Source organism: Monopterus albus, unplaced genomic scaffold, assembly GCF_001952655.1.
Source record: "Monopterus albus unplaced genomic scaffold, M_albus_1.0 scaffold2.1, whole genome shotgun sequence".
Taxonomy (NCBI): domain Eukaryota; kingdom Metazoa; phylum Chordata; class Actinopteri; order Synbranchiformes; family Synbranchidae; genus Monopterus; species Monopterus albus.
Genome location: NW_018127882.1, coordinates 6,914,126 through 6,927,394, shown reverse-complemented (window position 1 = coordinate 6,927,394; position 13,269 = coordinate 6,914,126). Strand labels below are relative to the sequence as shown.

Sequence of the window (13,269 nt, the reverse complement as noted above, 5' to 3'; positions counted from 1 at the left end):
ACAGACTTAATAGGTTTCTCTATAGACGCTGCTGCCGTTCGAGCTCTAATAGCAAGCTTTTGAGCTGACAGCAACTTCTTTCCTTGCAGTTGAAGTCTCTCATACTGATTGGAGGGGTTAGTCGTCACATTTTTAAGATGAGAGGCTCTGCAGGCTTTTAGCCTAAGCTCATAATATTTCAGGCAAAAGCTTGCAAAGAAAAGACTGCTGTGACAAGTCACTCAAATACTGGAAAGTTATGCATCACAACTCTGTTCAAAGAATAACTCCTAAGTATGTCCATAATAGAACAGCATGTACATGTGAAACATATTCAAATGCAGTAAACTGTCAATATGGCACCATAAAAGCAAGCACAGGGGAGCATTGTCAGTCACTTTCCAAATGTGTAATAAAAACTGCTGCTCTGAAATTTGTGAGAAGATTAGTTATCTGGTAAAAGTAACAGTATAAATCTGAACTGTTTTCTGTGTAATCACAGATGTTGCTAGAATGGCAAATGAATAAAATGCTCGTTTGACCTCTCAGGACACTATTTGAAACTGAAAACAATGTTCACGGTGATCAATAAAAGTCCATTCAGTCAAGTTGTACATCACAACACCCACATCCAACTCTGCTTAACAAATACTGAGAGAAAGTTTGTGGGGATTGCAAATGAAGGACACAGGCTTCTTTTTTCTCCAGGACTTCAAGAGACATGGTTAGAATATGTTCTCTTGTGCAATGCCTCATCTTATCCTCAGACTCCATGTTCCTCCTTTATATCCCTCTCTAACCCCTCTCTTGGCACAGTGTCCTCTGTTGCCCCGAGCTATGGCATATGATCTCTTATTCTGGTGCCCTTTCTTCAATCTTTATGCCATCTGTCAGTTTATCCCAGAGGTAAAGTTTTTCATCTCAAAATACAGCAACTTTCAGTTTCATGGCAAGGACAGCCAAGAAATGCTTATTGTAATCTCGTACGGATATACGCAAAATGATTGTTTGTATTCAGATTTAAGTGTATGAATGTTTGCCATATGCAGAGGCAGAGAGAGAGGAAAATGAGACATAAGACATTGCTTTGGTGCTACAGCTTCTGCCTTCTGTGACCCTTTTTTAGCATCACTATGAAGACAACTGGAATAACTTTTGTTTGAAGTTCTCTGTGCAAATTTATGACCAAGGTCAAATGCAGCAGCTTATGTGAAACTGATTAAATTCTACAGCAGCAAAGAGCCAAACAGCCCAAAAGAACTTCAAGGATAAGGCCGGTCATTTTCTATATTAACAGTATTTTCAGCACTCTCCATATAGAGACTAAAACTGATAGTGAATTGAAGTCAAGTCAAGATTTTTATTTGCCATTTATGCATAAACAGACAGTCTAGGAATATAGGAATTACAGTATTGTGCAGCTCTCCTTTGGAGTTAGATAAGGAGTCAAAAGCCAGAAAGAACAGTTAGTCTTAAAATAAAAAATTTACATAAAGGCAACAAAGAATTAAAAACCGCAATACACAAAAATAGGGTAATAGTATTTTCCCCAGTGAACTTTAAACATAGCACTTAGTAATTCACATGGTGGAGTTGGATATGTCATTATGCTTGGTGAGGTAGTGAGGGGTTATAACATACTAAAACACAGTTTATATTCAGGCCTGTTTCCATTGCTTGGTAGAGAATGTCCTGCTATTACTCAGGTCCCCCAAGAGAACACTGTTGATGAGATGCTCTTACAACTGTATGTGATGATACTGTTCGCCCTGCTGTGCCTGAGGCTGTAGGTGCAGTTTTTGTGGTTGAGCAGGGAGTGAGCTGGGTGGCGTGGGTCTCTGAGTATGTTTTCTGCCCTTTTACGACAGCAGTGTGAGTACAGTGTGGCCATAGCAGGCAGTTCAGTCCCAATTATCCTCTCTGCAGTCTTTATGGCCCTTTGAAGAGCCTTCCTCTCTGCCTGTGTGGTGTTAACATACCAGACTGTGATGCCAGTAGTGAGGATGCTCTCTACCAGTCATCTATAAGCCTGGTTGAGAGGGTGATGGTTCAACCCAGCTTTTCTGAGCCGCCTGATGAAGTATAGCCACTGCTGGGCTTTCTTCACTGTGGCAGCTGTGTTCAGTGACCAGCTCAGGTTAGATGTCACCTGCAGGCCCAGGAACTTGTGGCTGTCAGCCCTCTCCACCTCAATTCCTTTGATAGTCAGAGGCAGGAGAGGGGAGGGGTTCTAGAGGGAACTGCCTCTACTCATGGTTAATGTCCATCAACATGTGTCAGTCCTTGATCAGCTTATTTACCTGTGCCGTAGACCTCCACTGTTGTTATAAAACAATTAAAAATTACATCAGTGAAACACACTGCTGTGCTGGGTGACAGACCTGAGTGTCAGGAGCTAGCAGAATGTAAACAAACCAGAAGCTCACCGAAGATCTCATGTGCACAGAGCCGACTCTGAGTCATTCTAAGTTCAGGAAATTATACAGTAGCTGCTCTGATCTTTTGAGGCAACACAGTCAGGCCTGTGGTTTTGTAATGAAAAAATGTGTCACCCAATCCAGCGGTGTGTGTCCCTGATGTTTTTTTAAATGTTTTTGAACAACAACGGCGATCTATCGCACAGCTGAACAAGCTAAACCAGGACTGACAACTGACAGACATTAACCATGAGTACAAGCAATTCATTGTTGGTTTTGGTCTCTGTATAAAGATTCCTGAAAATACTATTAATATAGAAAATGACCAGCCTTATCCTTTAAATATTGGTTTAAAAATTATCTCCTGATCAAATGGGGTCCAAACAACAAACCTGTTTACAAAAGATATATCACACAGGAATAATAAAATGGACTTCTACCAATTTTCACATCAAACTCTGTTTACAGCTCTTGTGGAGAACTGCTGTATATGTGAGAAAAGTTTTGGTAGTCTGCAATTTGACTAATTAATTCAAGTGATGTCATTTTATTCAGTGTCAACTGGAGCTAAATTCTACAAGTTTGGAAAAAAATCTGAAGGAGTGGATTTAGAAAAGGAGCTTACCAGAACTCTGTAGCCTGCTCCTCATCTCTGCTTGAAGTTTACTCCAAGGCTGCATTAGCCACTACCAAACTGTATCAAACTGCATTGTGGGTAATGTTGGCACCAGATTGGAAAAAGGAAAAAGAATGGAATAAAAATGATAATATCCTTGGTTTTGCTGATTTAGATTGTTTCATTTTTATGGAAAACTGCCCATCATGAGTCCGACACTGTTACGAGTGCGTTCCCTAATTGGTGCAGTACTCTTTTAATGGCTTCACACATCTTCTGGTACAATTCACTTGAGAAGTCTTAAAGCTTTTATCAGCTTTTTAGGTCACTGAAACCACTCACTCAATCAAAAACATCACTGTGCCGTTAGATGCCCTCAGATAATGTGAAGTAAGTCTCGGCTTCTTGAAACACACATGAATTAAGTATGATGAAAATGATGTGTGTGCTTTTGTGTGACCTCTTATTGCCATGACCAAACTTATGTATTTACCACTGAGTGAAGTGTGACTATAGATAACTTCTTCTTGTTTTCTGATGTGAAAGGAGGAACATACAAAGAAACAGAGAGAGACAGTATGAAAGGGGAAAACTGACAGACACAGTGAGAAAGAGGGAAAATGGCAAGCGAATAAAAGACACCAAATAGCTTTTTGCAAGCATGAGTGTCTGCAGACATGAATGCCCTCAATTCACTGCTTTTTACCCATTAATATAGTCCAGGCCACAGCCATGTACACACATGGCCAAAATTACATTGTGCCAGTTCAGTTACAGTTTATAAATTTTAAGTCAATTTGCAAGATGTTGATTTAAACACTTATGTTATAAAATGCACAATGGATTTGGGTTTCTGTTCATAAGGCTCATATTTTGTAGGTTTTACACAGATCTTTCTCTCACTGGCTTCATAAATGAATATTTAAAATGAATATAGATATTTCTAGATTTTTTTAAAATGAAAACTAAAGCAATGAAGCACATCTAATTAATAATAACCTTTATTTATATAGCACTTTACAACTCCTTGTTATGGTTTAGTCCCCCTCACCCTCCAGGTGAGGGAGAACTGGGGTTGGACTCAAGATGGCTGACCCAGGTGCTAGTACAAAAAAGGTGGTTTAATGGAATAAAAACAACATGACAACAAAACAGGGTCCATAATACATACAACAAGGGAAGGGCAGTGATGACTAAGGAGACCAGGACGGTAAACACACAAACTAACGACAGGAACTAGGATAGCAGGAGGATGAGAACAGACAGGTGAACAAAAAGAACCAACGTAAACAATGCAATCCACAGCACAGGGACTGTCAGTGTGGAAAACAAAGCACGTATTTCTGTATTGCTAACCGCATAATTAGCGTGATAATATATATATAACATGCGGGTCAAACACAACCTTTGTATAACTTACTTTAAGTATAGTACATTACACGTCACAAATACTCCGGCAACGACAGAGCATCTGCCAGAGGTATAAATAAGGAAGCCAACAAATCACTGGAATACGCCTCAGGTGTGCGCACCGACCCTCGAGTCACTAATTACCCAATGCGACACAGCTGAGGCGTTGATCCCGCAAAAAGGGAGAGCAGGAGAGGAAAAAGAAAGAGAGGCAGGTCGCGCCGAGCGGAACTGACACTCCTAGGGGCACAAAGTGTTGTACAACAGAGCTGGAGTAGCCAGCCAATTAATTCAAAACCAAGCATGTATCTACTGTAGTCATTTTAACATTAAAAAGTCAAAGCCACATGCGAGCAACATAATAATCATATCAGTGTTTAAATATAGCACCATATTTTTAGACTTTCATAAGCATAAAAGTGAATTAAAGTTGAATCCCAGTTTGGTCACAACTTATCAGAGCGGCCGACAGAAAAAGGGCCCACATTAATCTAGACAGCTTTTATTAGACTGAGCCTGTTTATGGTTTTTAATTGGCTGGCTGGCTCAGTAATTAAGTCATACCGGCAAGAAACAAAGTTGATGGTGAAGAGAAAAGCAGTTTGTTAGTTTGGGGCAGAGGAAACGGTTCAAATTTAGACGGAGTAGTGTCAACATCTTATATATGTGGCCTTAGATTGTTGCAGTATTCTCGCAGCATTACCATGCAGTCTGTTTCTGTATCTGTATTGTCTCTTCTCCAAGCTAAGTATTCAAAACCACAGAGCAGAGACTACCAGGTCCCGTCGGTGCAAGCAAATCACAGTGTCTGATTTGATTGCGGGTATACAGTAAGTGGAAGTCAACTATGAGATGTGATTTTCTCAGCTAAAAGTTCAGCACATGAAATCAGGCCAAGAACAACCTTTTCCAAGATGTTTTTACGTTTCTCTGAAGGCTGTTGGTATGAAATATTCTTATATTTGTTGTATTCTTGTGTGCACTGATATTCTCTTTCCTCAAGGGTTATTAAACATCATATTATAAGAGGGAATCTTTGTAGTTGCCCCACACATTGTAAGTGTACGTAAACAATAACCAGCTGCATTTTGACTCCAGCCTCCTGACATTTGCACCCGTCCCACAGTGTAAAGCCTCCAATATCAACTTCAACTTTTGTCATTTGGTTGTAAAAAGCTGCAGGATGGAATGAGGTAGGAGTGCCAACAACATAAATCCAAGCTCAAATATGTCTTTATGTAGCAGCTCTATTGTTTCGTTAAGTTAAGACTGGGCTCTATTTTGAGTGTACTGATTGTTTGTGTAAAAACAAAAGCTAATCTGAATCGGTCTTCCCTTAGGCAGCTGCTGTGCTGACAGCCAAACACTGGGATGTTAACTTTATAATGTCCCTCATTCTGTTGGTAAACTATTCTGGGTGTCAATATTGTGTGGCAGGGAGTCAGCAAACACCCCAGAATGCATGTATATACTATACACGGTATATGTTTGTATTTATACTATGTGTGTACTTCTCAAATCCCAGTCCCAGGCTGAAAAAAATCACATGTCAAGGTGCTCCAGGGGTGTGCATACATCTTTAATTCCTGTTAAAGGACATGCAGTAATATTTACCCAGCATGCATGTCTGATGACAGCCCCTAAAGTAAACAGTAGGAGGCAGCGAGGAGACAAGAGAACCCCTATTGTTGAGCTATAGAATTTAAACGAGCACCACAGTTGCATTGTTCCTTTACTATGATAACATGGGTGGTGAACTTTATTTAGAGTCAATCCCACATACACTCTTGTGGTCCCACATTACTGTGCAACTAAAGGTAGTCATTGACAAATACAGCTTTCTTCAGCTACAGTGCCCAGCTGCTTTAAAAAAATATTGAAGCTTTTAAAACATATTTGTCACCCATTTTAAACATTCACATCTTCTTTGGGAACAACTGTGACTGAAGCTGAGTGCAGCCCGCGGGTAGGGCAGGGAAGTACTGAGAGACTGAGAGACAGGCTTGTTTTGGGTTTGGTCTTTTCATGGGATCTGTTGGCATTAAGAAAAATCACGTTGCATTTCTGATATCATCTCATCTCTGTCACAGAGGAGGTGAAAATGCCAGTCAGTGGAATGGGAGAAATGTCAGTTTTCTGGGAGTTTTGTTTTTGTTTTCTTCTCCAAACCTGATAGACTGAGTTTGGACTGTGAAATCTAGAGAGCATTGAATAAGGGAAACACCGTTATTGATCAGTACTTTCAAGCTCCTTGAAAGTGAGGTCTGCAATACGGTAAATGTGTGTAGTGATACAGGAGTAAAGAAGATCATTAAGACATGAGCTGAGCTTTATTGAACAATTAGTTACATTTTACACACACAACTAACAATACTGACAGTGATTCTTGTGGGGGGGAAAATATGTTTCACCTACTTTCTGTCCTAGTGAACCATCACAGAACATTTCTTTCCAAACATGGCATCTTAAACACAGTGAAATAAGCAGATCCAGAAGTCTTCATTTTTCTAGCACTAGTCTGAAGATTCTGAGTTCATGAAAGGGTGAAGTAGCAGAAGATCAGGGACAGCTGTTTGTCCTTGCTCTTTGTAGATGTTCTGTAGTAAAATCCAAAAATTGCCCCGTGAGAGAAGATGTGATATGATACATACGTATGAACTCACACCAACAGGAACTCGTGCTCTGTTTCTCATACTCCCGCTGCGCAGTTGTACGTCTCCAGACATGTTACATGATTGATGCATTTTTAATTTCATCAGTGCAAATCTGTGTTTTAGCCGGTCCATTAAAGTAGTCAGCGCTGTCAGATTTACATACTGCATTACATATGGATCTGTCAATTAGAAGCCAAATGGCATGCAGCCTTGCATTTTAACGACATGGAATAATTTGCAAGTTCAGCAAGAGTGTAGAAATCTGTGAAAAGATATGAGGTTGTGTTAGACCACTGATGTGTCCTGAGAGAGCTCTGTGGTTGTGATGCTGCTGGTTCAACAGCAGTAATTGTTTAGTTAAGCAGTAATATGGATCCTGTTTAATATTTCACTTATTACAGAGATAGCCCGATCTATTGCCCAGCAAAAACACGAGCCAGCAAAAAAGAAGGAGCTTGAGTGAAATTGACTGAATTGAAATAAAGTCGATTACCCAAATGCTGTCTCACTGCCACAAAGTATTCAACAAACACCCAACAGAATAAAGTTGGAATATAATTGGCCCCCAAACAGTAGTGCCCTTAATTTCCAACCTCTTTTTTCTTTTATGTTTTTTTACATATGGAAATGCATGTAAAAAAAAACTGTTTAGTAAAACTTTGTGCATGAAGCATTCAGATCCCTTAAATAAATGAGACATTTCTGTTTAAAACATACTTCTTTAAGAGTTCTGCATTCAGATTTAAGTAAAAGTGTAGAAGTATTAGCAGCAAAGGGTATCTTAACATGTAAACTGCATTTAGATGTCACAGCTGGTCTGTAAGAATGTATCATGTTTCTTAAACTGTTCAGAGGTTTTGTTTATAAAGCTCTGACCTGCAAAGTCACTTGTCAGATAAGTGTAGTGGAGTAAAATGTACAATATTTCCATATAAGTACAAAGAAGAAATAAATTAATAAAACCTGAATACTGTTGTAAAGTACAAATATTCAGAATTTAATTATATCAGTACTAGAGTGAATATCCTAAGCTGCTTTCTACCACAGATGGGAGTAGACATGGCTTGCATGTTCCTCAAAACAGGAAGTAAAAGTTATATTTAACAGTGAAAATCCTTGACAACTTCATATGAACATGTTGACCAGCTGCAGATAATGATGATGTTGGAGGCTGTGTGGGAATTTGGAGCACTTTGGTTTGCCAGTCTGCCCATACTATGGGAATCAAAGCCAAATGACAGTTGTAGTGTTACACCTCCCACTTTGCCTATGAAAACTTTCAGTTTCATTGGGGCTATACTTCCAGGCTTATGTACATATTCATTTATTCTCACATATGAAGAATTCCCAAGCTAATTATGCATGGTTTTTCATATTTATGAGAATCCTGCTAGCACAGGTTTAGTACATTTCCACTTGGCCACTTACTGTACATCTGCTTTTGTGTGGGCTGGAGTTGACTATATGTGTGTCTGCTTGTCCTCCAACATAACGTGTGTTGCCCCTTCCTTAACCTCAGGCCCAGCCCAGCTTCTCGGGAGTCATTCCCTGGAAAGGCATGACAGAGCCCCAGTGTTTGGAAATGGCTGCGCTGGCAGCGATAAGCAGTTCAAAGAAGAGAGCACATTAATGTAATTGGCTGCCAGCAGCACATCGGCCTTGTCGTTTCATATCCACACGCAGTAACACACACTCACCACGCGGATTATTGGAGGAGGAATGTGTGAGAGGGGAGAGAGGATAGAGAGGATGAGAATGAGAGAATGGGGAAAAGAGATGAAGGAAAGGACAGAGAGAGAGGATGAGGAGGAGTCGGGGTCCTCATTGTGTCGATCATTAAGCCGTGGGAGGCTCAAAGAGGCTGAGAAATGAGATGAGATGAGAGGTGTCCGAGTTAAATGTCAGGTCTGGAAGGGACGTGGCTGAACTCCACTGAAGTACACACACACACACACACACAGATGAAGAAGGGATCCTCTTCCAAAACCTCTGCCTAAAATTCTCCCCTCAACTCCACCCCTCCTCCTCAATCTAACCCCTGTCTCTCGACCACTCACCTAGTTTCCCCTTCTTTTTCTGCCCATTACACCCAAATTACTGGTGTTGTTGTAAATGGAATTGTTGTAGTATTCAGAAGTTTTGCTGAATACTGCTACCTAGTGAAGTGGAAGTGAAGGCTATTTCCTTCGGCTAATTTCAAAGTCTGTGTGATGGTAGGAGAATGCCGGGTAGCTTCCTCCACTGTTATGAAATGTTTTTCACCAAAGGCTGTGAGCGGCTTTGAAGTTAGAGTCTTGCCCTTGTATTTCAAACAATCTCCTCTTCTGTCTCTCCCTGTGAGTTCTCTGTGAGCACTTTTCACCCCACTTTCTATTTATTTTTGTCTTTTGCTGCTTCTCAGGGTTACAATTGCAAGGAGTACGGTTTTGAATTTTATAACATTAAAAACACTAGAAGGCGGTGGTTGGGGCGGATGAATGTTTCGAACAAACACCTGACTCTGACTTTCATGCAGAGAACCGGAGGTCGTACCCTGCGTGTGATGCTGTGTTTTAAGTGTCTTGCGTGTTTTGACAGATCCCAGGGTCTTTTCCTAACCTTACCCATCTTGTTTGTGTGCCTAAACTTAACCATGTAGTGTACTTTTTGTGCCTAAACATAACCATTTTTTCGGTTTCAGTTTTTGATGGAGAAAAACATTGCTCTGTCACAATCTTCTAGGTGTAACTGCGAGACTGGACTAGTGAAGCTATTATATATTTTGCTGTGACACTGGGTTGTTCAGTCAACGAAAACAGAGCTTCATACTAAAGATTTACACTATTCAGTTTGTGCATTCTTTTATACTGGGTCTTTCTTGTGTTTGCTACAGTTATTGCATTAAGAGAATTCAAGGAATTTTATTAGCCCTGTTTTATGTACATGATTTGATGTTTTATATGTAGTGTGGTTATTTTTACATTTTTTCCTCAATGTATGATGTATCTATCATTCTGTAGTTTTTTGACTTTCAGGTTGATACCTTGTACAAAAAAAATGATGATATGATAGTGATGATTATGTGATCCTTAACATTATCACCACAATAATAAAGCACTAATGTTTGTCTGTTTCTAGGTCAACCCTTCAAGTTGGACCCAAAGACGGCACACAAGAAGCTCCGCCTATCCAACGACTGTCTGACCATGGAGAAGGATGAGAGCTCACTGAAGAAGAGCCACACCCCGGAGCGATTCAGTGGCACAGGTTCTTATGGAGCAGCTGGTAATGTTTTCATTGACAGTGGGTGCCACTACTGGGAGGTGCTGCTGGGAGCATCTACGTGGTAAGAAATACACACACACACACGAGTGCATTACATAAGACTGCAAGGAGGCTTGGTAAACTGAAATATATTTCTTTAGGGAGTTTAAATCTAGGCTGTTATGTAAACTGACACACACTCCCCACACACAGAGTATGCTCTTATCCTAATTATATTCTTTTCATTAATTGGCTCTGCATGCAAGAAAAACCCAAAGGGCTTGTGCCTATCTTGTGCGCCCTCAGCATGAAGTAGTTTGACTGTGCAACTAAAGGAGGACACTAGTTTCTGATTACTAATGCATTCCAAAATGTTCCTTCCCTGCAGGTATGCCATTGGCGTGGCTTACAAATCAGCCCCAAAAAACGAATGGAGCGGCAAGAACTCATCCTCATGGGTCTTCTCACGCTGCAACAATAACTTTATGGTGCGTCACGATGGCAAGGAGATGCTGGTGGAGGCAAGCTTGCAGCTGAGGCGGCTGGGTGTTCTGCTAGACTACGACAACAATTCACTGTCCTTCTATGATGCTATGAATTCCCAGCACATTCACACTTTTGAAATTTCCTTCCTCCTGCCCGTGGTACCCACTTTCATGATCTGGAACAAGTCAGTCATGATACTCTCAGGGCTACCTGTCCCTGACTTTGTCGATGTCTTGGCCTCAGATCATCAAGAGCAGCAACAGCAGCAGATGGGCCTATGCCGACAAGAGTCACCATACTTGACTGGAATGAAGACCTGCCACTGAGAATGGCCCAACGACAGCCAAGCAGAGTCCACTCTGGCCCAGTAACTGAAAAGTTGATTGGGAGCTGAAAGGCATTGCCAGTCTAAAAGAGTCCTGCTCTAACTCTCATTACGAGTAAACTTGTTACTTTCTTATGGATTTAGAAAGTAATCGAAATATGCACACGAGTCTGGAAAATGTCAGCCCTGTTAGTTTGTAGACATCAAATGCTTTGTAAATCCATCAGTGGGAACCCATCAATGGGAACAAGGTCTCTTGACTGTGAACATCAGCAGGCCTAGAATTCATCTGATGTCCTGGAGGACAGGAGCTTTGGTCTGTCACTGGGCAGGACAGGATCTTGACCATTTAAGGTCTTCCGTTTCGATTTATTTTCCACTTGATTTGACCATAGGTAGAAGACCAAGGAGGGAATGCTCCCATCATCTATTTAGAGTTTGAAGTATAGCATGAACAGTTAGAGTAGGACTAAATGTCTCGTCTGAAGCAGATTAAATCAAATCACAACAATAGAAGCATCTGATAAAAGACTCAAATTCTGTCACAATAAGATTAGGTCAATTTGACACATTTCGGATGTAATCAGAATTAGCCATCAAAGAAATTGAATTCTTGGAAGACACACTTATGGAGTTTGCTTTCTTGGTGAAACTTGGATGACAATGAGTTTGCTCTCATGGCTGTATGCTAAATAGGAAGCTAGAGACACCAGCTGGGTTAGCTTAGTGCAGCATAAAGACTGGAAGGACCAGCTTCCTGTAAAACCATAAAGTCAAGTCAGTTTTATGTTTGCCTTTTTCCTATGGATGAAACAAACAAGATATAACATATTTTATGAGCTTTAGAGGTGTTTCTATTGTTTCTAGTCTTAAGGGCTTTTCAAACTTTCTATGTACCTTCAAACAGATGCGGAAACAGACAAAAGATGCACACACATTCCTATTCATACCTCAAATTGAAGGTCTACTTCTGTCCATGTGCCAGCGTTTTCCAAGTATTGCAGTACATACGAAGTTAGGGCTTTTTGTTGTGCAGGCGGTCCATGCAGAAAGAATACATTTCTGGCATTGTGCACCTGGGAAGATGATGAAATTTACATCACTGGACCATAGTAGGCACATGGACATGGAAACTATGAATTGGCCTTTAGTTCTATGTTAAGCTAACCACCTGCTGGTTCTCATCTCAAATTCTATGTACTAGATATAAATCTTACCACACAACTCTGAGCAAAAAAAAATAATAGGTGTATGTCTCAAAATACTTATTCTGTTAATTGTAGATGTGTCTTGTATGTGGCCACTTTACCGTGTGAGACAGATGCTATCGTCTTGCTAAAGCAAAAACATGTTATCCTTAGTCTTCTTCTGTTGCATTACAGCAAGGTGCATTACCAGCCTTTGTGTCACTGTTTATGCGTTGTTCAGGAGCTGTAAGTGGTCTTTGCTAACGTCTTTGCCTTGGTCTTCTTCCTAGATTTGACTCAGCCTTGTTTGAATTGGCAGATCACAGCTTCCAAGTTTCAGGAGGTGTTAACGCTGCCCGCAGTTATTAACAAGATCACAGGGGGTAGATTTGCATCATGTGTCCGTTTGACTTGTATGATAAGGGGTTTACTGAATTCTAGAGGAAAAAGTGTTATTTATGACAAAAAAGATGGCTTACTTTTATCATTAATCTCAACATACTCATGTTGCACTTTTTAATTAACACTATTTCCCATCTTCAAGTAGATGGAGTTGAGTGGCAGGGATGAAATGGGAAGGGAAAGTGTCAACAAGATGGTTGTGTTCACTCACGTGAAAAATTAAAATATCTTATTTTCCTATTTCCAAAATAATTTATGGTTACTCATTAATCATGATTAACCAGATATTACCAAAACAACTTTATTGCAATAAAACACTGTTAAGTAATAACACTTAATCTGATCATTCAAAGCACTTAGCAATAAACTAGAAGTCCCTGCTGCAAATGGAAATATCTTTGAACACAACCAGTGACTTTCCCTCCCTACTGGTCTTCTCAATAGCATATAGTATGATTATGGTGAGGATTATGTGATTTTTATCACAGTGACATAATGGCAAACTATGTTTAAAGCTGTTTTAAAAACATTCACTCTGTTTTTGACTATT

The 13,269-nt window shown here is 40.2% G+C and overlaps 1 protein-coding gene across 4 annotated transcripts in view; it reads left to right on the top strand.

Annotated features, from left to right (window-relative positions):
* mid2 (midline 2) overlaps positions 1-13,263 on the top strand; it is a 143,342-nt gene extending 130,079 nt beyond the window's left edge. For all 4 annotated transcript variants that reach the window (XM_020596178.1, XM_020596156.1, XM_020596163.1 and 1 more), the window contains 2 exons: positions 10,194-10,401; positions 10,708-13,263. In XM_020596178.1, coding sequence (XP_020451834.1) covers positions 10,194-10,401; positions 10,708-11,131 — 632 coding nt within the window. In that variant the 3' untranslated portion in view covers positions 11,132-13,263. The remainder of the gene's footprint in view (positions 1-10,193; positions 10,402-10,707) is intronic.
* Positions 13,264-13,269: the final 6 nt, after the last annotated feature.